At 49.8% G+C, this 25,124-nt stretch overlaps 12 protein-coding genes across 12 annotated transcripts; 6 read left to right on the forward strand and 6 right to left on the reverse strand.

Moving 5' to 3' along the window:
* Positions 1-108: 108 nt before the first annotated feature.
* On the reverse strand, positions 109-1,611 carry N7489_009159 (FAD-binding oxidoreductase; the record flags this gene model as incomplete). Its single annotated transcript, XM_056714909.1, has 2 exons — positions 109-1,295; positions 1,353-1,611. The coding sequence occupies 2 exons, from the start codon at positions 1,609-1,611 to the stop codon at positions 109-111; spliced, it is 1,446 nt and encodes a 481-aa protein (XP_056562531.1).
* Positions 1,612-2,338: 727 nt separating this feature from the next.
* N7489_009160 (YeeE/YedE family protein) lies at positions 2,339-3,388 on the forward strand (the record flags this gene model as incomplete). Its single annotated transcript, XM_056714910.1, has 2 exons — positions 2,339-2,626; positions 2,684-3,388. The coding sequence occupies 2 exons, from the start codon at positions 2,339-2,341 to the stop codon at positions 3,386-3,388; spliced, it is 993 nt and encodes a 330-aa protein (XP_056562532.1).
* Positions 3,389-3,694: 306 nt separating this feature from the next.
* On the reverse strand, positions 3,695-4,894 carry N7489_009161 (glutaminyl-peptide cyclotransferase family protein; the record flags this gene model as incomplete). Its single annotated transcript, XM_056714911.1, has 1 exon — positions 3,695-4,894. The coding sequence occupies one exon, from the start codon at positions 4,892-4,894 to the stop codon at positions 3,695-3,697; it is 1,200 nt and encodes a 399-aa protein (XP_056562533.1).
* Positions 4,895-5,160: 266 nt separating this feature from the next.
* On the forward strand, positions 5,161-6,068 carry N7489_009162 (uncharacterized protein; the record flags this gene model as incomplete). Its single annotated transcript, XM_056714912.1, has 3 exons — positions 5,161-5,380; positions 5,437-5,598; positions 5,653-6,068. 3 exons carry the CDS (start codon positions 5,161-5,163, stop codon positions 6,066-6,068), a joined length of 798 nt encoding a protein of 265 aa, XP_056562534.1.
* A 789-nt stretch (positions 6,069-6,857) lies between these two features.
* N7489_009163 (putative histone h1.3.) lies at positions 6,858-7,649 on the forward strand (the record flags this gene model as incomplete). Its single annotated transcript, XM_056714913.1, has 2 exons — positions 6,858-6,959; positions 7,023-7,649. The coding sequence occupies 2 exons, from the start codon at positions 6,858-6,860 to the stop codon at positions 7,647-7,649; spliced, it is 729 nt and encodes a 242-aa protein (XP_056562535.1).
* A 1,311-nt stretch (positions 7,650-8,960) lies between these two features.
* Positions 8,961-9,339, forward strand: N7489_009164 (uncharacterized protein; the record flags this gene model as incomplete). Its single annotated transcript, XM_056714914.1, has 2 exons — positions 8,961-9,078; positions 9,122-9,339. The coding sequence occupies 2 exons, from the start codon at positions 8,961-8,963 to the stop codon at positions 9,337-9,339; spliced, it is 336 nt and encodes a 111-aa protein (XP_056562536.1).
* A 403-nt stretch (positions 9,340-9,742) lies between these two features.
* Positions 9,743-10,315, forward strand: N7489_009165 (uncharacterized protein; the record flags this gene model as incomplete). Its single annotated transcript, XM_056714915.1, has 2 exons — positions 9,743-9,862; positions 9,926-10,315. The coding sequence occupies 2 exons, from the start codon at positions 9,743-9,745 to the stop codon at positions 10,313-10,315; spliced, it is 510 nt and encodes a 169-aa protein (XP_056562537.1).
* A 400-nt stretch (positions 10,316-10,715) lies between these two features.
* Positions 10,716-11,942, forward strand: N7489_009166 (uncharacterized protein; the record flags this gene model as incomplete). The annotated part of the gene is made up of 2 exons (XM_056714916.1): positions 10,716-10,755; positions 11,002-11,942. The coding sequence occupies 2 exons, from the start codon at positions 10,716-10,718 to the stop codon at positions 11,940-11,942; spliced, it is 981 nt and encodes a 326-aa protein (XP_056562538.1).
* Positions 11,943-12,356: 414 nt separating this feature from the next.
* N7489_009167 (mismatch repair ATPase MSH6) lies at positions 12,357-16,257 on the reverse strand (the record flags this gene model as incomplete). Its single annotated transcript, XM_056714917.1, has 6 exons — positions 12,357-13,055; positions 13,111-15,357; positions 15,408-15,523; positions 15,579-15,756; positions 15,812-15,859; positions 15,925-16,257. The coding sequence occupies 6 exons, from the start codon at positions 16,255-16,257 to the stop codon at positions 12,357-12,359; spliced, it is 3,621 nt and encodes a 1,206-aa protein (XP_056562539.1).
* Positions 16,258-16,553: 296 nt separating this feature from the next.
* Positions 16,554-18,590, reverse strand: N7489_009168 (tyrosine--tRNA ligase MSY1; the record flags this gene model as incomplete). Its single annotated transcript, XM_056714918.1, has 4 exons — positions 16,554-17,631; positions 17,691-17,977; positions 18,031-18,184; positions 18,274-18,590. The coding sequence occupies 4 exons, from the start codon at positions 18,588-18,590 to the stop codon at positions 16,554-16,556; spliced, it is 1,836 nt and encodes a 611-aa protein (XP_056562540.1).
* Positions 18,591-18,879: 289 nt separating this feature from the next.
* On the reverse strand, positions 18,880-21,813 carry N7489_009169 (putative raffinose synthase protein Sip1; the record flags this gene model as incomplete). Its single annotated transcript, XM_056714919.1, has 2 exons — positions 18,880-21,525; positions 21,622-21,813. 2 exons carry the CDS (start codon positions 21,811-21,813, stop codon positions 18,880-18,882), a joined length of 2,838 nt encoding a protein of 945 aa, XP_056562541.1.
* Positions 21,814-22,809: 996 nt separating this feature from the next.
* N7489_009170 (zinc-dependent alcohol dehydrogenase family protein) lies at positions 22,810-24,073 on the reverse strand (the record flags this gene model as incomplete). The annotated part of the gene is made up of 4 exons (XM_056714920.1): positions 22,810-22,854; positions 22,912-23,358; positions 23,420-23,809; positions 23,912-24,073. The coding sequence occupies 4 exons, from the start codon at positions 24,071-24,073 to the stop codon at positions 22,810-22,812; spliced, it is 1,044 nt and encodes a 347-aa protein (XP_056562542.1).
* Positions 24,074-25,124: the final 1,051 nt, after the last annotated feature.

Raw genomic sequence — 25,124 nt, forward strand, 5'->3', positions numbered from 1 at the left:
ATTTAAGACTATCTGACCACATGAAATATGATAAAACCAACAACAACAAAACCGCACCAAAATGCGTACTGTTGTCTCAATAATATGTATCTTCTCCCCCAAGCAACCCTAATTGTGAGAATTGATAATGGGATTAACAGCCACACTTTGCGGGTTGTGGAAGACATCCTTCGGATCAATGCGAGTCTTGATGCTTTGTAGCCGTTCGAGATTGGACCCCCAGTACGCCATCTGACCATTCTCGAGGTAAGGATCGACATACCCTGGATAGGAACGCAGAGGGCCAGGTGGTCGATTTTCCATCACAACTCGATGCAAGCTATCGAGAAACTTTCTGGCAAGGAATGTGGAAGGCTCGAGGCCGACAACAGCATAGGATTGCATCCACATGACAGCGTCGCGGTGAGCATAGGCCGTAGCGTTCATGGGAACATCGTTGGTTGCGCCCCCTTCCAGGTCAAAAATAACCCACCAGTTCTGAGAATTCTTCGGTGCAAGATCGAGAAACGTGAACAAGGCGACTAGGGCGTGTTCGGTGAACAGCTCGTCGACTGTGAATGATACTGACTTGGAGTAGAACGAAGTGAGTAAGGCTCCGCCGATTGAAACCAGGTAGTTCTCAGCCGCGTGGGCTACCAAGGCTAGCCAGTTCGTGATGTATGCGATGTTGCCCGGGTTTTGAATTGGGAGGTTGTTTTCCTTCTCGAACTCATGGAACTCCTCTTTAGTTCCGAAGAAGCTGCCCGTGATGACAATACCTTCCTGGAAGATCGTGAGCTCGGTAGAATAATTACGCGTAATATTAGGCTTCGCCACAATAGCCTGCCAGGCTTTGAAGAGCTTGACTTTGTCAAATACATCTCCCTGGCTGAATGTATACGTGTATTGCACGGCGCCCTTGGGAATTTCCTGTGTGCGAACCTTGAACTGAGTGACGATACCAAAGCTGGCGGCCGCACCCTTGATAGCCCAAAAAACGTCCTGGTTCTGTGTGTCTGATGCTATCACAATGCTGGAATTGGCCAGGACTATCTCAGCCTCCAGCACATGATCTAGTGCAGTTCCCCATTGTCGTGACATGAGACCGAGACCGCCAATGGTGAAATGACCACCGACACCGACTTGCGGACAAGATCCGTGTGACATTGCTCTACCGCCTGCATGCAGAAGACGGTCTTGGAGATCACCTAAGTTTGTACCGGCTCCAATTGTGGCAATATAGGTGTCCGGATCCATGGAGAATTGCTGGAAGTTTTTTAGATCGACGACGACATGACCATCGGCCCCTCCCAGACCTACCGTAGTGCAGTCGACTCAGCAAGGGTAGGATTTAGACCAGGGAGCGTTCATACCATAGTTGCCGTAGCTGTGACCTCCACTGTAAGCTTGCACCCGGTAGTTTGCCTCAACGGCACAACGCACAATTTCAGCAACCTGGGTCGTATCGTTCGGACAGGTGATCACTTCAGGATGGACAGGAATGGCCTGGTTATAGGATGGCAGGGCCCGGAACTGATATAACAGATCCCCTCGAAATATAGCCATATCAGGGTTTCCTCCCACGGCGGCCATGAAGCACTCACGGCCGGCGACGCTAGATGTGTTCCCCATTTTGGATGAGAATGAAAATCGAGGATCACTGCTAAACCAGCCAAGGATACTGTACCTGGAAAACCATTCACGAGATCCTTAGTGGCCGGTGGAACATATAGAAGGGCAGATGCTGGATTGCGACTGCTTTAGAGATGGAGAGCCTTGGCCGGGTCTTCTGTTCACTCCGAAGTCTCATTTTCTCGGTGTCACAGATGCCACATATGTCCCGATTGTCACATTCGTTCCCGATACTTAGGGGGACTTCTTATGCTTGATCTTCGTCTAAACATAGTTACTCAAGTTGTTCTCTCATGCTACTGCATGCAGGGACTGGTGTAACACTGCGAATTAGTACATGAAAGGGGTCGAAATGATGAAATCGAGACTAAATGTTCGAATACGATAGGCGGCGAATGAAACTCACAATGGCCTACGTGAATACCGAGAGACGCCGAAAGAAAAATGCTCGGGGACCACTATAGCTATAACGGCGACGTGAGTGGTCCCCGATCCGGAAATCCCTTGACGTACAAGAATATGGAAACCCTACCTCAACTCCTTCGTTTCTTTGCTTTTTCACTTTGAACATCGGATTTGAGAAAATCCCCGGTTATAGATTTTTTCTTCCTACGTCTCTCGTGTTTTATGTCCCGGCTATCATAAACACCTCCCAGGACTACACTTCCCGCGATGACATCAGGAAGAAAACTTTAATACAAAGACGACTCAACAGAGCATCAACATCATGTTCACCCCAATCCATACCACACTGGGCGCGCTGTTACTATTCCAGGGCTCATCCGGCCTACTCGTTCACAACGGCGCCATCTTCGGCATATCCTCTCTCCTATCCGGGTGCGTCTTCAACCCGAGTCGTGACAATGTGCCCATCATCGCGGGTTTGGTGTCGAGCATTGTACCAGTGTACTTGCTGGCACCATCATTGATCCCGAACTATCCCGCACCGCCGCATTCCTGGGCTTCTGCTGCAGCAACATTGGGAGTGGGCTTCCTAGTAGGATGGGGAACAAAGGTGAGAAATATCAGACATGATTGAAGAGCGAAGAACAAGTTGACTAAGCGAATGCAGAACGGTCGAGGCTGTACCTCCGGACACATGTTGTGTGGTCTTTCACGTCTCTCGCCCCGTTCGTTGATTGCAACCGCCGTCTTCTTCACAACCGCATTGCTCACGGCGAACTTGGTCGAGGGCGGATCCAACATCCCATCTTGTGGAACGACCCCGTGCTATACAGCCGTATATCCATCTGGGCCGGAGTTAGGCTTCATGGCTGGTGCTGCGCTGCTGGCAGCCATCACCAACGTCGTCGTTGTCCCGCGCAAGGTCCGTCGGTCGGAGCAATCCAGGGTCGTCTATTCCTATGTGGCAGGGTTGCAGTTTGGCCTGGGTCTTTTGATATCTGGAATGGCGGACCCAGCTAAGGTGCTGAGGTTCTTTGCCTTCTTGACTAACCCATCCCGGTTTGATCCGTCGCTTGCGCTGATCATTCTGTTTGGGATCGGACCGTCTCTGTTCACTTTCCTGACTGAGAAACCAGGTCAAGTGGTTGAAAAGGGAAAGCCTGCTGCAAGGCCTACCCTTGCTGAGAAATGGCGACTCCCAACGGCCACGGTTAGTGATATAGATTGGCGGTTTGTTGCAGGTGCTGCGACGTTCGGACTAGCCTGGGGACTGAAAGGGGTTTGCCCAGGCCCTGCAATATTGCGAACAGTCCTACAACCAACTTGGGGACTGATCACGATGGGTGGATACATGCTGGGCAACCTCATTTAAGGGAATGGGATGTAGAAATTATAGACATTTAATTCTTCATTGGCCTTGTCGAACTTTGCCGTCGCCTCGGGCCACAGAGTCGAAATCGGTGCACGATGCGAGGAAGGAAAAGATAGAAGTCCATATCTCAAAAGCTGCACCCGCGGTTTGATTAGCAAAGGAAATAATACAATAGAATATGTACATAGTCGGTTCAACTGAGAATACATGCCATTGGTCCGTGAATAAATGCATTGGGTATATAACAAAGGGGAAAAGGCTAGGCAGGGGACCGAAAGCAGAGAGGTGAGTAAATAGAAGAATAGCTTACAACTCAGTCTTCCTGTCCAAGCGGAGCGCTTCCAATTCAGCAGACTCGTCGTCACTGCGTGGACTAGGGGCAGATGGATGATCAAAGTATCCTTCCAACTCCATCCACTCAGCAGCAAAGGCGGTAACTAGCATGCTCCAGTCCTCGACCGTATCCAAATCTAAGTGCTCACCGTCATCATCGATTGTATGCCAAACAGGAGGGAATCCCTTGAACGAGGCAAAGTCAATGAGATGGAGGATCTCGACCCCCTTTGCAAGGAAAGGAAGGTGATCATCCTGGATACCACCCATAGGCGACAGCTTGTGTCCATCCTTGTCGGTATCGACGAACCACGGATTAGCCGAGGCAGACTTGAACTGCTTCAATGTCTTGAACCGCTTTTCAAGTTCGCCCAAGCTTTGGTAAGCCCAGTGAGTGGTCTCATACCAAGACTGAACTGTCGGGGATTTCGAGCCCAGCAGATCCAAAAGGACAAAAAGAGATATCGATGACAAGGGGCCCTTGAATTCCGACATGGCGGGATAGACTTGGTCATCCCAATGCGTAGCCAGGGCACGAGCTCCGTAGAGCGAATCGGTGGCAGTCCAGTCTTGGAAGGCTTCTTCGCCATCCAAGAATATAACCTGGAGACCCCGCTCCTCGTCGAGGTAGTCATATAATCCCTGCTCCTTCAACGCGGACCATTTCTTCTCCAGTGCAGCATCGATGCTGCGCATGGCATGCATAATAATTGCACATGGTGCGGCACTGTCGATGCCCCCGATGAAGCCTTCCGGTTCTATCTTGCTATCATAATGCGCGACCAAAGTGAGCCGGCCAACGTCACCAACCGAGGCCCAAGGAGGATCGCGAGTAGCAATGAAGTTTCGGAAAGGTACCTCCTTCCCCTTTGATAGTGGTGTTGTGGCTGTAGAGTTATGAACCTCAATAGTCCATTTGGGCAATGTGGTTCGGAAAAAGTCGGCGAAGTGATTGAGCACTGCGGTGGAGCCGGGGGTGCCAGGGACGCGGGTTCTTAGTATAGGCGACAACAGAGCGCCATTGTGAATATCGAAGTCATTATTTGGCCGCAAAAGTTCGGTCAGCGTCTTATCTGATATTTTCTCGTATGCTTCTACGCATGCTAGAAGCATTACAAGGAGGCCTAGCCAAAGTGACACATTGCCAAGTGGGATGCGATAAGCCGGAGACATGGCGTTGAAGGAAATCGCGCTAGCAGCTCATGACCTGCATCAAAGCAACGAGCAGAGAGAGTTCAAGCCTAGTCCAGCCAGACAATCAACGGTGTTATAGGGTATGAGATCAAAGGAAAACGTGTCAAAAACTAGCAGGGATCGACTCATCCAGCAACCCAAATAGAGCGGAAGCTAAGGCGGTCACCTTTCTGCCGGGAGATCGGCGGTTTATTGGGGAATCGATCAATGTCCAAATCCCAAGCCAACTACATTACACAGGCACAATGCGACTACAGATTCTTCTTCACCGTCAATTACGTACAACTCTACCCCAATGTGCGCAGCACAGTCTTCGGAGGAACGTCTGGGTCCGGTTCAAGTCGCAGATCCCTCGGCCATCGCAGAAGCATCTTTCACCATTACCCAAATCGAAGGAAACCCTCCCACCTACGCGTCCTCCAGTCGCAAGAACTCTCACACCCCCAAAGACAACCACCAGGACAGGTATTGTGAACTTTCCCTGCCAGCGATTGAATATGTGTGCTGAGCTTGAGTCACAGGACCACCTGAACGAATCTTGGTCTACTATGGAGGGACGGGCAGAGCTATCTTTCTGGGGACGCTGCGAATCACAACAGTGCTTTTATTTGGTGCAGCATGTCTAATTGTTGCACCAGCATGCTCCGTAGCTGATGATTACCCCTGGTACAGCACACCTGCGGGTAAGCTAACTTGGACATCACACCGCCTGAGCATCTATGCTGATGTTATTTTAGTGATTGCCGCTGGCGCCCTCCCGATGCTATTTGTCTCCTATACTGCTGCACCTTACGTAAACTTTATCCATCTGGCGCTGCCCGCCTTTGCGAGGAAGTCCCGTGAAGCGGCCGTCCAGTATGCAAAAGACCTTCCTCCGACAGCCGTGCTGTATCTCACCAGCATGCGATTCAACACCATTCCTCGGCAAACGGCTGTTCGTCTAGGAGATCTCGTTCCGATCAAAGATGCCTTGCGGCCCGTCACATTCCAGAATTTGAATCCGTCGCCGCAACGATGGTGGCAGGGCAGAGCTCCAACCCAATTCTATACTGGAACCCACAGCAAACCCGGCAGACAAACATCGGCTTTCTTTCCGGAATTGTGGAATGTAATCTACCATCAGATCCAAAAAGGCAAGTTTCAGCCTCGTTGATCGAACGTTATATGCGCGACTTGATGACTGGTTACGTTGATGGAATGACGTCTGTTGTCTCAATTGGTTGTTAGGCAGAGCCTAGCCCCAGTCACTTCAAACTGGACGAAGAACATCACCCCTGTCGGCGCGGAACCGGTGATGATACGCGACAATCGAAAATTTGGGTAGCTTACCTAGGTAGCTACCAACCTCGGAATCGATAATTGGTCATGCCAGCCCTGGAGGAGTATTGGGCGAGATCCATTTACCCCGGGGTCCTGGCTGACATATTGTAACTATATGAAGTCCCATAATTAACTTGTATTCAGTTTCGTTAAACATGGAGTCATGTGCTAGCAAGTCACTTGCCCGTCACTTGCCCGTCACTTGGGGAACAGACAACCTTAGAAGGCTGTTATATGGCCTCAATCTGCCCCAACTCTCACCTAGCTCTCATCACAGGCAACTCTGAACCCAAGACTCTTCCGTATAATTTCTTGCGCACGACTGAACGACCGAACGTTAAATAGCCGCCACTTGTAACTCGCCTGAACTCTTCTTCTTCATATCTCACGTTCATAGTATCGTTGCAGTCTTGCGTTTTCAGGCATCGGTTTACTCTCAAACGTTTTACGAGGTCACTTCACACCCATCAGACGTTGCTTTCCTTTTCCAAATCAACTCGGTTTGCCCTCTTCTCTTTACCTCCACCCGCCGTGCAACTTTCTTTTTCCATCGTACATCCGTCACTTCGAGCGCAAATCCATCTCGACACTCGACTTCGAACACCAAACCAGCTAATCAAAAATGTCTTCTCCTGCTGTTCCGAAGGACAGGATCTTCCCTGGCATTTCTGCTACCGAGACCAAGCTCCTGGTCCTGGCCAATGTCTGCCTCAAGAATGATAAGGTATGTCATTTGGTCCTAAATTCCCTCATCATGATATGTTTGCTAACAAAATGGACCACAAAGATCGACTATGACAAGCTTGCTTCGAGCGCTGGCATCAAGGCGTCTTCTGCCCAGACGCTCTTCCGAAACGCCAAGCGAAAGCTAGACAAGCTGTACGCCGATGGCAATGTTGATGCTGATGGCAATGGTCCCCAGACCGACATCTCGCCCGAGGAGACTCCCTCCAAGCGAGGAAAGTCCAGCACCAAGGCACCTCAGGCACCTCGCACCCCAAAGACTCCCAAGTCTCCAAAGGTCCCAAAGACCCCCAAGGCTCCCAAGACCCCCAGGACCCCCAAGGGTGGCAAGGCCGCCGTCGACCCTGACTACAGTCCTACCGCTAAGTCCGCCTCCAAGGTTGCCAAAGATAATGGTCGCGCGACCGCTGTCACCGAGCCTGCTGGAACTGCTACTGGATCTGTCGCTGCACCTACCGCTGAGCCTGTCAGCAAGCCTACCATCAAGCCTGCCACCACCGCCGAAGAAACCAAGCTCCACAACGTGAACGAGGAGGGAAGTGATGAGAACGAGGCTGAAGCTGCTCTTGATCTGGCCGTGAACCAGCACCTTCCTGAATCTCCTTTGCCCGATGAAGAGGATGACGCCTACGAGGAGGAAGTGCAAGAGGACAACCAGAGCGAGGATTAATTCCAGGTTAAGAAACCCCCTAAGCACGACATGGACACATTGAGAACTGAGAAGCACCGGACTTGAGCAAATGGCTACCATGCAGGTAGGAGAATAATGCGAGGAGGATACCAAGGGGAATCGCGAATGCTTTTATGGGAAAAGTGAACAAAAGTTAAAAAAAAAAGGGAAAATCCAAAAAGAAGTGTATGTACTGGGTGTTTAAACCAGTGATACCGAACTCAAATGAAAAAAACGGTGGATATTGCATTTGCTGCTTCAACCATATTCAACATACATACATACATACATATATCCATACATGTTGGCAACCGGGACATGCACCCTGTAGTCACCCGTCGGGCGTCACTTTCCCGTTACTTGGACGTTAGTTCAACGTTGGGACGTTTGGACATTAAAACATTAGTTGAGTCAACACGTTATCAAGGCCTATAACATATCCAGAGTCTAAACACGCTGCAGTCTAAGTCTCGTGTGATTAAAGGATAGTGGTTATCGTGTACTGCCACCTGGATACATATGTAGGCTTGAAACGTGTATCTTAGTTCAGTATGTGACTGTGTACTCGTTTAGGCGTCACTTGGACATCATCTGTGTTAGACGTCAGTTGAACGTTCCAAGGTTACTGAGAGTTTAGTTAGAGACCTGGGCAGTCCGTGGATTCATGGATTCATGGATGTATACATGATAGAACTATGTGGCCTTGATGCTACAGAACACGACCATGACTGGAGTGTCGACTTTATACAAGATATCAGAATTCGGTTCTACATACCTAAGTTACCTGACCACGGTCCTCAAAACAATCCATAGATGCATTGAATGAAACCCCTATTTTACAGCTAAAGACAGATATTCAAGTGTTGCACGAAGGTGGAAGTCTACCTATTACTGAGACTTAGAGGTAATGCAGAGGTAGTTGATGCGCTATAATGCCTTGGATGTTATGCAGGAATACGCAGTCAGCACCCGAAACCCCTCCAGGGCTACATGTAGGTTGAAGAGATGTATTGATTTGCGGTGCTCCTACACTGCGTATTTGAAGAAGCAGGTATCGGGTACCTCTAACATCGGCTAAGAAGGCATCTCCTCAAATCATCTCAATTATCACTAGGGTGCATAAAACCATCCGAGTTTAGAACGTGAAATTGCTAATGAGAGTCACTTCCATAGTGGGATCTCTCCGAATCTCGCATCCTGATTTATACCCTGGCTTCTCAGGTCATCCTCCTTGAAATCTTCCCCTTCTCAACGATAACTTCTCATATCCTCTCTATCTTCTACTGCTGTCTAACATCACACACAGCAACCATGTCTTCTACCCACAAACCAGAGAAGACCGCTAACCTGGTGAAGGCCTTAGGGCTCACCCCAAGCCAAGCAGAGCACCTCCTGCTGGGATACTTGTGCATGCAAAAGCCCGAGGCAAGTGGGAGAATGTATGACCTAATCTCAAAGTATCCGTGTCTAAGATGAATCTTCTCGGCAGGTCGACTGGAACAAGCTTGCGGAGCTTAGCAATATTACGCCTTCCTCCGCTAGAACCGTCTTCACCAAGGCCCGACGCAGGCTCGAGAAATGGGAGGAGAACAGAACCGCTGGGATGGCTTATAAGGGATCTGATGAAGCCGATGAAGCCGAGCAGGATGCGGCTACGGAGACTGCGCTTGCCGACAATCGTCAGTACTAGGATGAAACGAGATCTAGCAATGGTTAGACTAAAGACACTGGTCAAATTACGAGACAATCACCTAGCCTCGATGTTCTAGGGAGCATCCATGTCTTGTTCACGGTCAATAAAACTTCTTTCAGGGTGAATCATACGGTATTCGAAGATCTATAATGAAATAGTCACAGAAGTTCTATTGTAGACTAGTTCAAAGGATATCATAGAAGCTGTGGTTTCGAGTCCAACATCACAGTGTTCGTTCGCAAATAAAATTCAAGTAACGTGCAAGTAACGTCGCTTCCTCTTCACACAGATCCTGTTCTGTTCATCAACCTCTTACCATCTGCTCTTTCTCTGCAGACCACAACAAGCTTCCTTTTACCAACACCCCCTTCCCAATCAATTGACAGTAACTCCTGTGAGAATGTTGCCCACTAAAGCAATTCCAACCACCTCCTCTCCAAAGAAAAAGCCCGAGTTGGGTGATTTCACCGCCAGCGAAATGAAAATGATTATGGCCAGCGTCCTGTGCATTGCCGGAAGGGTATGCATGCTCTCTGCACTAACCCTTGAGCCATGCCTTGAACTGACCTTTCCTATCGTTTAGCTTGACACTGAAAAGCTGGGAAAACTGACCGGCAACAAGAGAAAGTCCGCAGCTAGTCGGTTCCCCTCAATCAAACGCAAGCTCGAAAAGATGTTTGAGGAAGGACTGGATACCCTAGACGACCAGAATGACTCCAACGCCAAGGAAACGTCTCCAGCCAACGTCCGCGCAAAGAAACGTCGTGAGAAAGTTATTGAAGAACAGCAGAAGCCCGAAGTTAATATCAAGGTTGAGCTTAAATCGGGAGAGAGCACCAGCACCGGCAGCAAGTCAAAGGTCAAGGACGAATCTGGACAGAGTATCGACAGTCCCGTCAAGGTGGAGTCGGACTCTAACTCTGCGGAGAGTGTCGATACTTCCTTCAAGATCAAGCTTGAACCTATCAACTAAGTGATGGAATGTACCCTCGGTCTTCGATGCAGTGTCTCCCAAGACTCTCGACTGGGAACTTCTTACAGGGCTTTCTATGGGACCCGGGATATCTGAGGAGTTGATTTGACTGGAAGTACATAACAGAAGAGGTGTGTCTCATGTGTATCTAGTTGACCTTCTCGTATGAGAATGGCTGCAGCATAATGTTTGCCCAATGAAACCCACATTGCACAATAACATAATATGATCACCAGCAAATGTGCGTAGACCTCTGTGCCGTTCTAGTATAAATTGCCCCTTCTTCCCCTTCTTGCTCTTTGTTCTTCATATTCCTTCAATACACTCCCTTCTCCTGTGCTTCTGTCTTTGATTCTAGTCCATTCAACAAGGTCTAAGGCTAGCTACGACCCGGACTATCATGTTTTTCGACATTAATTCCCAAAACCCTCCATGGAATGGTTTGAGGGGTGCTGATGTAAAGTACCTGATCCTTGCGCACCTTTGCTCTGCCCCACTGGTTGTTACCTACATCCCCTGAACGACAGCCTGCACCTGCTAAAGACCCTCTAGGAACTTGATAAGGGAAAAACTGGCGCGTATTACTGGAGGAACCCCATATTATGTTGGACAGGCAGTTGCAACGGCCAAGAGACATGTACGCACGTTGTGCGTTCTTAATCCGCGCATTGTGTCAATTCTGTCAGAATTTGATGACCAGGCACAACAGCGTTCAAAGCACAAGAAATCAAACCTTTTGTCAGGCGAGTCTGATGAAGGAAGCGCCACAGAGTCTTCTGAATCAGAGACCAACGACTTTCGATCAAAGGGCCATCGTCAGAGTTCTAAGCGCAAATACCATGCCAATCGCAAGGGAAAGGAAAAGAAGATGACTCTGGATAGCGAAAGCGAGGAGGGCGGCGAGTACGAGGGAAGCGAGGTCGAAGATGACGAGTCTTCTGTGGCCAACTTCAAACTCCCAAGCAAGGCCCAACACAAGACCCAACGCAAGACCACAAAGCAAAAGACTACAAAGCACAAAGGACACACCAAGCACTCTACAAGCCACGCAGCAAGGAAAAGAAGCGACAGTCCTTTCCATACAAGCACCAAGTCTTCGTCCTCCCGCGCAAGCCGCCAGAACATCCTACACAAGAGAGGTTTGAAGCGCGGCAGGGACATTCACGACTATGAGGCTGGTTCGACGGAAGAAAGCACGGACGAGTCATCCGATGCAGAGATGGACGGCTCTTCTTCTCGTGCTAGCCATGGCAGATCCAAGCGCAAGCGACTCGGAAACCCCACGGGACTTGCTGATACTTCTGACAATGATAGTGGCATGGAGGAAGAAGTAGGACGTCGACCTGCGCGAGCAAATGCCGAAAGCACTCCCGCCAAAACCACTCCTGTCAAGACCAGAGCCCAGAATGGGAATCGCAAGAAGATTGGCAAGACCAATGTACTTGCCGGGTCGCCGGATAAAGATCTCGTTGGCGGAGCTATGGATGGCCTTACTTTGGAAGGGGACGCACCGAAGACAGCTGGCCGCGCTGCGAAGGCTACAAAGCATGATGGAAAGGGTGACTCTAAGTATGAGGAGAATTGGGAAAGCGAGGAGCCTAAAGAGGCTAATTCGCACCATGTCTGACGTCGATTCGTTGGTGCTATCATGCTTGCTACAAGGGGGAGTGGACATCTACATGTATGGACTGTGATCAACCCGTGAATTGTCTGACTGCGTATTTGTGGTGATTCTTTTTGTTTGGCAACAATCACATTGGTGACCGGATTTACTTTGACAGATTTGGTGAATGGTGGAAATAAGGCTGAATTGAAAACATGCTTCGCTATGGATATGCATATTCATACATATGTAGAAATAGGAGACTAGATCCGCGAAGCCTGACGAGATAACCGAACAGATCCTCAGACGCCCCTTGAACCGACATGAAAAAAAGCAGAATGGAAACTGACAGGAACGGCCAGTTGAAATGGAAAATAGACACAAATATCATAAACCCGCATTATGAAGACAAGCACCACCGAACAAGAATCTCCATCACTAAAGCGCCTCGATTGCCTTCATCAAGACATCCAAGCCGCGATCAGAGACGTCGCCTGTATTCGAGTCTTCCTCTGTAACAGACTCACGCAGGGCCCAGGCAACATCACTCCACCAGCCCAGACCGACGAAGCCACCGCCCTTACGGCGCTCCAGGCTCTCCTTGAGCCGACTGGTGTGCTCCCATTGTTGGGCGGCATTCTCCGCGCATTCAATAACCTTGCTTGGAATCCCGCACATGGACGCGCAGTGCATACCGAAACTGCCTTCTGCAACACCATCCTCAAGCTTGTACAGGAATGCCACACGGCGCTCGACATCGTCCACATGGATGGCCATGCGCTTGGGTGCAATCTCGGGATGATTTTCGAACTCGGCGGCAAGCGAGTGGTAATGGGTGGCAAAGAAGCCCAGGGCTCCAATATGGGTAGCAATGTGGTGAAGTACCGCCTGGGCCACGGCAACACCGTCATAAGAGCTAGTTCCACGACCAAGTTCGTCAAGGATGACAAGTGAGCGTGGGGTAGCTTCCGAGAGGATCTTCTTTGTTTCGGACAGCTCGACAAAGAATGTCGACTGGGCAGCGAAGATGTTGTCGTTCGCACCGAGTCGAGACATGATCCGGTCGACTGGGGTCAGCCGGGCTGATTGGCAGGGAAGGTAGCAACCGATTTGGGCCATGATGACAGCAACACACGTCTAAACTTGTTAGCAAAATCATTAAAACAAAGGAGAGAGGGCGGGGTGAACACACCATTCGGAGAACAGTAGACTTTCCGGCAGCATTAGCACCAGTCAGTAAATCAATGCTAGCATGCTTGCCACCGAGCTGAATATCGTTGGGAATAAAGTCCTCAACAGAGGAAAGAAGACAAGGGTGACGGAGCTCTTCAAACTCGAGAACACTTCGTTCATCGTCCACAAACACTGGTCGGCAACTAGGATGGCCAATGGCCGCAGAAGCCTTGGCCAAACTGATAAGGCAGTCCAGCTGCGATACAATTCTAACGGCCGCCAGCCATGTGCTGTAATGTTCATCGAACCGGGCATGGAACCGTCCAGCAACCTCCTTGACGATTTGACTGTGCGTCTCTTGGGCCTCTTGCAACTTGCGAATGAGGCTTCGGAGCTCGGGGAAGTAGTACCGTTTGACCTGTTTGGTCGCAGACATCTGGTTCCAGTCCTTGGGAATGTTCTTCACCTTGATTGGAACTTCGAGTTGGTATATTTCCTTGCCGTTATCCCGGTAGCAGATGGCAGACGACCCTAAGTCCCGGCGAGCCTTCTTCAGCAAGGTGTCGAGGGCCCGGTGGAGTTGCTCGATGTTCTCCTGGGAGTTATCAAAGTCTTCTTCGACACCGGATTCCGGAACAAGAATCCCATTCTCCTTTGCCTTCGGACGATCGAATGCAGTCTTCCAGTATCCCAGCAAAGAGGCAAGATCGGGCATTGCGGTTGTCAATTGACCGATAATGCTCTCGCCTGAGCCAGTGTCACTTTCCTTCAGTAGACCCATGGTATAATCGATCTGCTCGAATCCTTCCAACACACGTACAAAGTCTTGAGCCTTGCAGTTGCCAGCGTGGATACGAGAGATCAGACGTTCGAGATCCGGCATCTTAGTCAACTGGGAGGAGAATTGGTCCCGTGTACTCGGATCGGCGTTGAGTGAATCAACTGCATCCAGTCTCGCATTGATTTTCTTTGAATCAACTAACGGGTGGCATACCCACTGCTTGAACATACGCTTGCCGAAGGGTGTGATGCATCGGTTGAGCAACTGGAAGAGAGTTCCCTCAGACCCGCCATCGAAGGAATTGGCGAATATCTCCATGTTGATCAGGGTCTGTCCATCTAGAACAAGACACGTAGCCTTCTTGATGGGATCGTACCACGTGAAGTTGCCGATGGTGATCAAGTCTCGCTCAATTTTCAGCATTCGCAGGTATTGAACCAGGGCACCGAATGCAGACATCAGCAATTCCTTCTCACGGGCTTGACGCAGGGTTTCCGGCCAGGCCGCGAGATTGTCATCGTCCACAGAGACGAAATACTCACTTGCGTCAAGTTCTCGAATCGTGATATCAGATTCCCAGAACTCCCTACCCGGTTTCATGAAATTCCAGATAGTGGTCGGGTCAGTATTATTCTTTAGAATGCGCATGGCTTTCTGCGAAACGCAAGATTTCTCCAGTAGCAACTCCCGAGGACGGGTCTGCGCCACAAAAGTCTCGAACTTGGTCATGTCAACATCGTCCACAAACTCCGACATGAAAAATTGACCCGTAGCAGTATCGACAAATGCGATACCGAACGCGGGACGCTCGTCCACAATCGCTTCTTTGATCGCAACACAGTATGTGGACATATCGTCTTGAAGCATGGAACCCTCGACCAATGTACCTGCAGTAAGGACACATGCAAGCTCGCGCTTGATGATCTTGTCATCTTTGGTGGGCTTCTTCCCCTCTCGCTCACGCATCTCTTTACCCAGCGCGGATTCAGATTGGTCCACACGTGCAATCTTGAAGCCCTTGGCCACGAATTGGTTCGCCCAGTGATCTAAACTCATCTCGGGAACACCGACCATGCGCATGTTTACTCTGTCCGTGAGCTTGAGATCGAAAAGTTGGTGACCAATGGTGGCATCGTTCTCGTAGAGCTCGTAGAACTTGCCCTTCTTGAAGAAAACGACAGTATCCCAAAATTTCTGCTTGATCTCCCAGTACTGTTTCTCGAAAGGCGAGAATCTGGACCACGCAAGGGGAGGGATGTAGATAGTTCGGGGATCGTAGTCAGGGTGGCCCTGAGGGTTGCCGTCGATGTCCTTGAGATTAGCAAGCCAAGAATAGCGCTGCTCAGGCTCCTTGATGTGGGCCTTTTCTTTCTTCGCGCTGGATGCTGCTGTCTTGGTTGACGCCACAACAGCTCTTTCCTTCCGAGGTTCTGTGTTCTCCGGATCAAACGCCCATTTCTTCGCGGTTCCAGCTGAACCCTCTCCCTCTGGAAGTTCAAGATCGATGTCATCGGGGGCGGGGAAGGAGCAGGGACGGATGATGATTTGGAGGCAGGCTTGCGTGCTGATTGTGTCGATGGTCGCTTGCGCTTGTTGGAAGATTTGACTATCTCTTCATCGGAGTCATCTGCAACGACGAAATCGTCCAATTCTGTATCCGGGTTAGTTCTGTACCAGCGACCCCAACCAATAACAAAACACCATACCATCGTCCGAGTATCCTCCATCTCCTGCGTCATTGAACTCGTCTTCGCTCTCCGGTTCGGTCCGTCTTCTCTTCGCTGCACGGCCGGAGACACGGTCCTTGCGGCTAGGACGGAAGATGACCTCGTCGTCGTCTTCGCCCTCGGAGTCAGACTCCTTGTAACTAATTTGCTTTTTTCCCTTGTGGAATAAGTCAGCAGGGTAAAACAATTGAGCAGGCAGGTGTTACACGTACCCGACGCGAAGGCGACATGGTGGAGTCCTGTTGTGCCTCGTTGGTGGTCTGAGGAGAGAAGAGTTCAGTCAGAGTGAAGGAGCAAACAAACACCAGACTTCAGATCAATATACCTTCAAAGCACTGCCATTTTCTTGTTCGTCATCCGGGACTGGAAGATCGCTGCTTGGAACAGGACTCAAATCCTGCGCAAAGCTTGAGAAGCTTCGCTTTTGGTCCTTCGGTGTGGCCTTCACAGCGCTCTCACTACGCTTCTCGGACGCTCTCTGTGCGGGCGACGACGCCGGTTCTCGCGTCCGATTGTTCGAGGGAGTCGCGGGTGAGGACTTTTGAAAGAAACCAAGAATTGACTTCTGGCTTCGCATATTCTGGGTGCTAGGAGTTGTGCGCTTGAGCGCGGGGGACGGCGACGCAGCGGACGGAGATGAGGCCGATGGCTTGGCCATATTTGATAGAATAAAAGAATTGAGACTAGATCACAATATACTCTCAACTCAACATGGTAATTAGGGGAGTGATGAGAGATGGGGACGGGGAGGAGATAAGGCGCGGATCGCGTCGACGCGTAAAGCACTCCGGGACTCGACCTGTCCATTGATCGACACCCGAGACATTATCTTTGCCTATTATTACTACGAAGCACTCGGTTTTATTTGTCTTGGGAGGTGAATATGATGTTATGATATTTATACTATTGTACAGATTGGATATTGTAGAATTACAGATCTAGTGGAAATTGACCTTAGTCCGACTTGGTCGGCTCAGTGGGCTCAGTCGCGTCGCTCTCCCATCCAGGAGCTGTCAGCCCTTGCGCGCGATACTCTTCATCCGTCACAATATGAACGGCCTTGAGCTTCCACTTGCCCAACTTGAGCATCAGGAGGTTGCCATTCAAGACAAACTCCTTTGTTTTCTCTGCGTCCCACGGACGGATAGGTGTGAAAGACAATTGGTCCGACATGGGACCACTGTCACCAGGACGGCTTCCGACTTTGGCGCCGTTATTGACGATGACTCGGTGGCCCTCGCTCTTGGATGAGACAAGGCCGGCCGACCACAGAATTTTGTTGAAAGGCTGGTTGAAAACTAGGGATTCGGGAAGGGTGACCTTGATATCGCCCATGTTGGCCCAGTTTGTTTGGGCAGCATATGGGTTTCCAGATTGGGGTGTCTCGAAGCCAGCGGTGGGAGACTGCGGGTGACCAGCGGATGGAGCGGATGGCTTACGAAGAGGAGTGGGTTCTGCAGTTGAGGATCGGGGACGGAAAAGCTGGCGGTGTTGGAGAGCCACGGCATCAGCTTCGGCCTTGCCATGGATAAGCTCGACAAACTCGACGGCGAGCTTGTGCTGCGCAACGCGCTTGGATGGATCCTTGTTCTGCTCCTCCATGATGGTGGCGATTTCAGGCAAGGGAATGAAAGTGAAGAGCTTGAGGTAACGCTCAACAACATCGTCAGGCGTGCGCACAAAGTATTGGTAAAGTTCGAATGTAGAAGTCAGGTCCTTATCGAGCCAGACGGCATTTCCAGCAGACTTGCCAAGCTTCTCGCCGGACGGGGTTGTCAGTAGTGGCGTAGTGAAACCGATCGGCCGATCCAGTTCCGATTCTAATGGGTTGCGGACTTGTTCGTCGGCAGTGTTTCGGCTGATAGACTTAACAGCCTCCATACCAAATAGAATATTTCCATATTGGTCGGCACCTCCAACTTGGATTTGAGTGCCCTTTTGGAACAGCGTCCACCAATCCCAGGCCTGAAGAATAGGGTAGGAAAACTCAGCAAATGACATGCCGTCACCTTGGTTCAGTCGCGTCTTGACCCTAGTAGAAAATGTCAGTAAACCTGCGACAACAGCGTCGTCAGACCGAGGAAAACTCACGTATCTCTGCCGAGCATAGGTCCCAGTCGCATGAAAGCGCCAAGGTCTCGCAACACCTCAAGGAAGGGCATCGAGTTCCACCAGGTGTTGTTGTTAGTCAACGCCCGCTTCCACATCGGCTTCCTCTCGTGTCCGTGTCTTCTGCCATACTGCTCAATGCTCGAACCCAACTTCTTCAACTGCATATGCATGCTAGCCATATTCGCTTTTCGGATTGAGGAATGGACAGCGTCTCGGCCCTTGAGGCGCCCAGTGGGGTCGCCGACTCTAGAAGTAGCACCGCCGAGCTATAGCGCGTTAGTTGGCGTATTCATTGGGCGTAAAGTGGCAGACAACTTACGAGGAATGTCACAGGTAAACCCCAGACGTATGCCCAGGCCAAGACCATAAAAGGAAGCATGTGTCCAACGTGCATTGAGGGAGCAGTCGGGTCGATTCCAACATATAATCCAGCCCGCTTTTCGGTGAAGACCTTATGCAACAATTCCCGTTCGCTGGAATCCAAAGGAAACAATTAGCGAGTTATTCAAGCAATCTCCCCCTGGCAATGCCATCGACTTTATTGCATCCCGGTGTAACATACCCGACAACATCATGAATCAAGCCTCGCTCCTCCAGGTGCTGCGCGAAGTTCTTCCTGTTCCCGGATTTGATCTCTTTCGCGTACCCAGCCCACTCCTTCTCCCCGTCTTTCATGCGCTGAATATATTTTTGTGTAATCCATCTCTGCTGTTGGAAGCATGTGTTTGACTGCGAAGCGGATAATAATGGCCGATTGCTGGCACTGCGCAGCGGAATCGCGGTTGTTGCGGCAAAACTGCGCGCTCCGCACGGGATCCGACGAGGGGTGAGAAGGCTGCGGTGTGGCGCTTGGCCGAGCGATGCCAACTGTGGCCGCATTGGACCGGTTTAAAAATGCAAATATTAATGAAACGGCTCGCAATGGGCTCAAATCTGGACACGATCAATATCCAATAACCAGATGTCGGAGATTCTTTCGATAAGTCCGGAACATTAATGATGCGGCCCTTATCTCTGACATGTTGATCCATTTCCAAGTTGGGACTGTATTAAGGGCTTAGGGCCTGAGAAGTATATGTTGACTGAAGTAAAGATGCTGCTGGAAGAATATGTCTATCAAGAAAACATGACCATGAGTTCCAAAAGCGTTTGGCTCTGAGGTCTTACGTTAACCCATAAAAACCTGCACAAATGCCTCGTTACTCCATCCACTGTCCAACTTCATGGATTTCCATGCCGCCAACACATCAATTGCCAGCACATTAGCATTCTCTCCACCCTGCTTCCACACCGTATTCTCTGGAATCGGCAGTCCCAGAATCATGACCATGAAATTCCGTGCAATGCTCTTGTCCTGAAGATCCGAGAAATAAATTCCCAGAGTGCCTAGCGCCTTTAAGCTGATATCGAGTCGTAAACGGCCATTCTCAACAACAGATATATCTGAAGTCACTACAGCCGCTGCACCAGTCATCTTCCCTAAAAGGCCCAGCACAGCCACATGTGTCAGACCATCGCCAGAAGAGTTGCCCCCATGGCTTCCCGTCAGCGCGAAGGGGTGAGTCGGGTACGCAGTGAGAACCTCCCAGCCCTTTGGCTCTAGAACGACAGATACCAAGGAGTCCTTGGTCGATGGCCGCATGCGAGGCGAGATTTTACCGCTGCTGTGTGAACGCACGATATACTGGCCTTCGGAATCCTCGTGTATTCCTGGGAAATCCATCAAAGAGACTATGATCGAGGCCTCCGCGGGTTGAATATTGAAAAGGCCTAAGATGCCACTTCCGGTCTTAGCCCAACCCGTGTAACTTCCAATGCGCAGAACTTGTCCTTCGTTGTAGTCGTGGTAAACGTCTATCGTGCGTCCGATGACACTAGGACGCAAGATCACCGTGATGCCTTTAACAGTAGGTGCTGTCATCTGATCGAGAAGAGCCAGGTCATGTTTACCCGGCTCATCGGTAATATAGATTGGTCCACCGGATACACATCGTGCTGCAGCGTGGAATGACGCGTATGGGTGACTTGTCTGGAACATATCCCAGTCTGGTAATACGTTCAAATAGCGGGTGAGCAGCGCGTTATGAGCATTGCAAAATACATGCCACGGATGAGAGGCGACAACATCCGGAAAGAAGTCGTCGGAGTTGCGCAATGGAATTGCCGGTTTGTTGGTGGGAATTTGTGAATGGAAGATTATTTGAGGGGTCATTGACCCGCATGAGACTGACCGAGTACTGAAGTGCCTGAGGGATGCGATAGACCATGCATCTTGATAAGAAGTCATGAATGACCGGCGGTCTTCTGGGTCCTCAAGGAGATCAAGGAAAAATTGCGCATCTGTCTTGACCGAGTCTATACCAACAGACCGAAGGTAGGTATAGAACTCATCATAGAATCGTTTAATATCGTCAGGATCGATTGCAACGATTGTTCCATCTGCAAGGCTCTCCGCAACGGGCCCATTGGCGGTGGGATCTTTTACCTTCACTTGCTTCGTTTTGAATCTTTGAGCCAGGTCCCCTTTTGGTGAGATACCTCCCCAGTAACCCAACAAGGCATGCCAGACCGCAACATGTTCAATATTGGGATGTGCCCGATGAATAGCTCTCACAGTATGGTTCAATCCTTTCGGAAATCCTTTCGCATGTGCCTCGAACTGCTTCCAGCCTTGCTTGAACTGGCTCTCCCCATCATTGTCATTTGTCTGCCAGCCGTCATCGATAATAAGATTGACGATGTTGATTCCATTGGCCTTCAATGAGTCCAAGGCACGCAAGATCTTCTCTTCGGTAAGATCCTGTCCCAGTCCATTCCAAGTACAATATGTGAGGCCGTCAATCCACTCGGAAAGCCACTGTGCACTTGGGTCTTTTTCGACAAGCACCATATCATCACCAGGAGGAGACAATGGCACTGAATCTTCCAAATCCAAATGACTCGCGTCAGCAAATGGCCTGACCACTTTCCGTGCCTCATAAACTACTGCAGACATGGCAACTTCAAAGTTCTCCGCGGCGCTGACAAGCACATGGAACTTTGATGCTTCCGAATTATCACTCTTCGCAGAGATTAGAACGTCGCCGTTCTCACCTGACTGGAACACAGTCAAAATATCGTTGACTCCCGAAACAGCCAGCAGAACCAGGTTCACACCATCTTCGCGCAGAAAAGAGCAGAATATTGCATCTTCAGTAAGTCGAAAGTTGTCTTTGCCATGTCTAGGACCCAGCCATGGGCTCGAAACACGCACTAGTGAGAAATACCTCACTACTGACGAAGGAGTGCCAACTGCAAGTCGTTTGATGGTTGAAGATCTATTCTGAACACCATCGATATCACCAGAAAGAGCCCACAGGATCGATCCAGGAGCTTCGCTGAGCCGTGACTCAACCTGTATGTCATCATGCAGATTATCGATGTATTTCTGGAGTTGTTCTTTAGGGGCTTGCGCGGCAACATCCATGGACACAGCTTTATCCAGATCAGAGTGACGTGCGCTATACACAATCTCACCGTCATGCAAGGGGTTCATCTGATTAGCCCACTGCCATTCTGCGTCTGGGCCAGTTCGGAATCGGACAGTGAACTGTGCATGGCCTCCTGCGGGTGGCAGGGATATAACTTCCGAGAATATGTAACGATGGTAGTGGTACTTTCTTTCCTCTCCTGTCAAAAGGGCAGCATGATCCGGGCTACATCTCTGCAATGGCAGAGACCCCCATTCAGGGCTACTGATGTTATGCCAGATCTGCGCTTCCCATGATTGTGCGGGGAATGAGCTGCTGGATTCGATGGTAACAGTGAAACGCAGCTGTTCGCATTGTCAGTATGTCTTTGCGTTGTAGCCCAAATAAATGCAGAAAGTCTTGTTGGCGAGATCAGATATGATCATGTTGAGAAGCCTCACCGTATTTTGTTTGGGCCGCAATGCGGTTTGCGCCCCTTGGAGACAAGTGATTTGTCCCAGCGGGGGATAAGATGTTACCCGTGCAAACATGGCCATTTGGGCTGGGCTGACAAACGGTGTCTGTGGATGCCGTGCAGTTTGGCTGGGACCCTGGATTGGAAGGATTGAGGTATCTCTATTGTTGGCCTTCATTGAAGAAAGGGCTGGTGTTGGATCACGTGTCTGGCGTAGTAGTGGAAAATAGGGAACAAAAAGAAAAAAGTGAATTTTTACAGTATCCCACAAGACATCAGACTATACATGTAGGAAATGTGAATGCTTGGGTGTAACAGAGGGAGAGGCTTGCAGGTGGTTGGGTTTAACTCCGGGGAAGGGGCGGGGAAGCTATCACCTGCCTACATATGGGCAGTTGCCCTGTCTACCAAAGAGAATGGAACTCACCCCAACTCGTCAACATATTTTCGAAGGAGCAGCTCATATATTCACTACATATGTATATATTTCAAAAATTGCGGAAACACTTCAGAAAAACCCCTAACAGAGATCGTGGGACAGTATAAGAATTGCGGGTCCCCACTATCAAACCTTAAATCATTGCTTATTCGAAACATCTAAAGAAACAGCATGAAGGGAAAAAAAAAAGGACAATTCGAGAACGACCGGAGTCGAACCGGAACAGTCAGGTAGTGGAAGATCTTAGGCACTTCCCTCGTGGTACACATGGCGAAGCATGTTACCACTAGGCCACCTGCTGTTGGGTCACTAGTACTGGGGTTTGTCTTCCTTTTATCCCGCACTTTCCTAAGCTTGTAGCTTTGTTTTCAATAAACGAACATAATTCTTATAGTATCCTATACGTATAATATGTTACGATTGGTTTTAACCTCCGAATTTACTTCTACGGGGTAGTGTGAGAGAGATACGCAATATGTTGATAGTTAAAGGGAAGGAAAAAAGATGACAATTTGAGAACGACCGGAGTCGAACAGAACACCAGGTAGTGGAAGATCCTAGGCACTTCCCTCGTGGTACACATGGCAAGCATGTTACCACTAGGCCACCTGCTGTTGGGTCCCTATTACTTGCCTTTGTCTTCCTTTTATCCCGCACCTTCCTAAGGTTGTCACAGCATATACCAGCAAGAATTTTGATACGCCAATGCTGCTTCCTAGCCTGCCTGTATCCCACTTAGTTGATGTTGATAGCCAACTTTCCAAAGTGTTTCTGGGCCAGCTGAATTCCAATCCGTTAGCATACGACACCTCTCCACTCATGAAACAAAGAACTTACCATATATTCATAGGCTTCCCGTGTCTGTTCAAGACTGAACACCTTCTCATCCACCACAGGGTGGATATCATTGGCCTCGATGGCCCGAACCATATCCTTCATCAGGGCCTTGCTACCAACATATACACCACGCACAGTGCAGATGTGAGTCAACGTCTCGAGAACGGTCGGCTGTGTCTTCGGGTCCACGCCACCAAGGAACCCAATAACGCTGATGACACCCTCGAGCTTCACGCACTTGAAGCTCTGCTGGAGCGTTCCGCTACCACCCACTTCGATAATGTGGTCGACACCAGCTCCGTCAGGAGTCAGCTTGCGAGCAGCATCGCCCCAGTTGGGCTCGGTCTTATAATTGATGACATGATCAGCACCGAGCTTCTTGAGCTTCTCGGCCTTCAAGGTGGAAGATGTGGTCGCGATAACTGTTGCACCAGCGGCTTTGGCGAACTATACAACAACCTGTGTTAGCCGGATCCATTCTGATACAGTATATGAGTTGAGCACTAACCTGCAAGCCAAACATACTGACACCACCCGTTCCTTGCACAAGAACGACCTGGCCTGGCTTCAGAGGCTTCAGGCCATAAAGTGCATTCCAGCTGGTGAGCGCTGCGCAGGATAGGGTGCTAGCCTCGCGGGCATCGAGGTTTCTTGGCGCCTTGACAAGACCCTGTTCGTTGAATACGCCATATTCGCGCAGGGTACCGTCGATCACGCCACCTAGGCCAGTGCCCGCTGCGTATGTGTCGACATCGCCGTACTGGTGGCCCTGATTGAAGAGAGTCGCGACTTGATCGCCCTTCTTGAACTCAGCGACCTTGGAACCCACTTCGATGACTTCACCAGCACCATCAGAGCCTGGCACCACGGGGAACTTGAGAGCAAATGGGTATTGGCCCTATTGGAGAGAGGTTAGAGGTTGGTTATGGCACAGTAATAGTCTTGTGCAGAAAGTTCAATTAAGGTTGGAAGTATCAGATTTCCTCTTGCAGAGCCATACCTTTGGAATAATTAGGTCGCGATAGTTCAGCGACGCAGCGTGAAGCTTCACCAAGACTTCGTTCTCGCCTACTTTCGGAACAGCAGCGTCCTTGTAAACAAGACCGTCGTAGCCGTGCTCCTTATCTTCAACAACCCATTGCTTCATAGTGGAGGGAGACATTTTCCTGTAAGATACTTCACTATACTTGAAGCAGTGTACAACGTAGGAAAAATTGAGTATGGAGTTGAAGGGAGTTTATAGCGAGGGCGAACGCCTCTTCTGGGCGATCCACTTTAGTGGTGACGAAAGGATTATTAAGGACGTCCCACAAAACCTCCACCTCCAAGGCTATGTTCAATAATTGATTACAAATACATTTATTCCCTCTGTTGGGGATTGCCTATCTTAGCTGCTGCTTCTTTCCGAGGGTGCTCAGAGTCAGGCTCACTGAGTACGTAGATTTCGAACTAGACTCAGAAGCTATCCATGAATGTATACCTATCTACATATGCCTATCACGTGATGGACCAGTGAGGTCCAATAAACGCTCAGTGAGCCGTCACTAATTCTGATTGGATGCTCACTGATCATTTAAGAGATGGTCAGAGGCATCCATCTATTCTAAGGGTGAGTGCTCAGCCTACGGTCGGAATACGCCTTCCGACTTGGATCTTGTCGGAGTCGGATTTAAATATAGGGGATTGTTAACTTGAATTAGCATACTCCACGCACCTGGATCTGATTATGTCCGAACCAGTTTGCTACCACGTCTGCGAACACCACCTGTTGTTGACGACACTTGACATGAAATGGATAAACTCTTGGTATGTCTCTGAGCTTTTTGATTGTTAACATGGTGTTCCCATGCTAACATTATGTTTCCTTCCAGCACTTCGAAGCCTCTGCTAACCTTCGTGACATCGTCTACGAAGTAGAAGCGGACAGCGCCGGGGACTTTGAGAACCATATAGTGCCCCCTTTGAGAGCTTTGCTGTTTTACCAATGATGTCTGACGCATAGCATGGCGCCTAGGTGCTCAACCAGACATAGAGCTCTAAAAAATTTTAGGCAATGTCAGCGAGAGTTCTGATGCCTAATTACTCTGCTATGGCTGGTGATTGGAGAGATTGGAGAGTGTTAGGCGCCACAAACACAAAAGATCGATCGGATAGTCTCTAGTCGCCGGACCGTCCGGAGTAGCATAACCATGCCGAAAGCGGCAAAACTAACT

Source organism: Penicillium chrysogenum (genome assembly GCF_028827035.1).
Source record: "Penicillium chrysogenum strain IBT 35668 chromosome Unknown utg000005l_segment0_segment0, whole genome shotgun sequence".
Lineage (NCBI taxonomy): Eukaryota > Fungi > Ascomycota > Eurotiomycetes > Eurotiales > Aspergillaceae > Penicillium > Penicillium chrysogenum.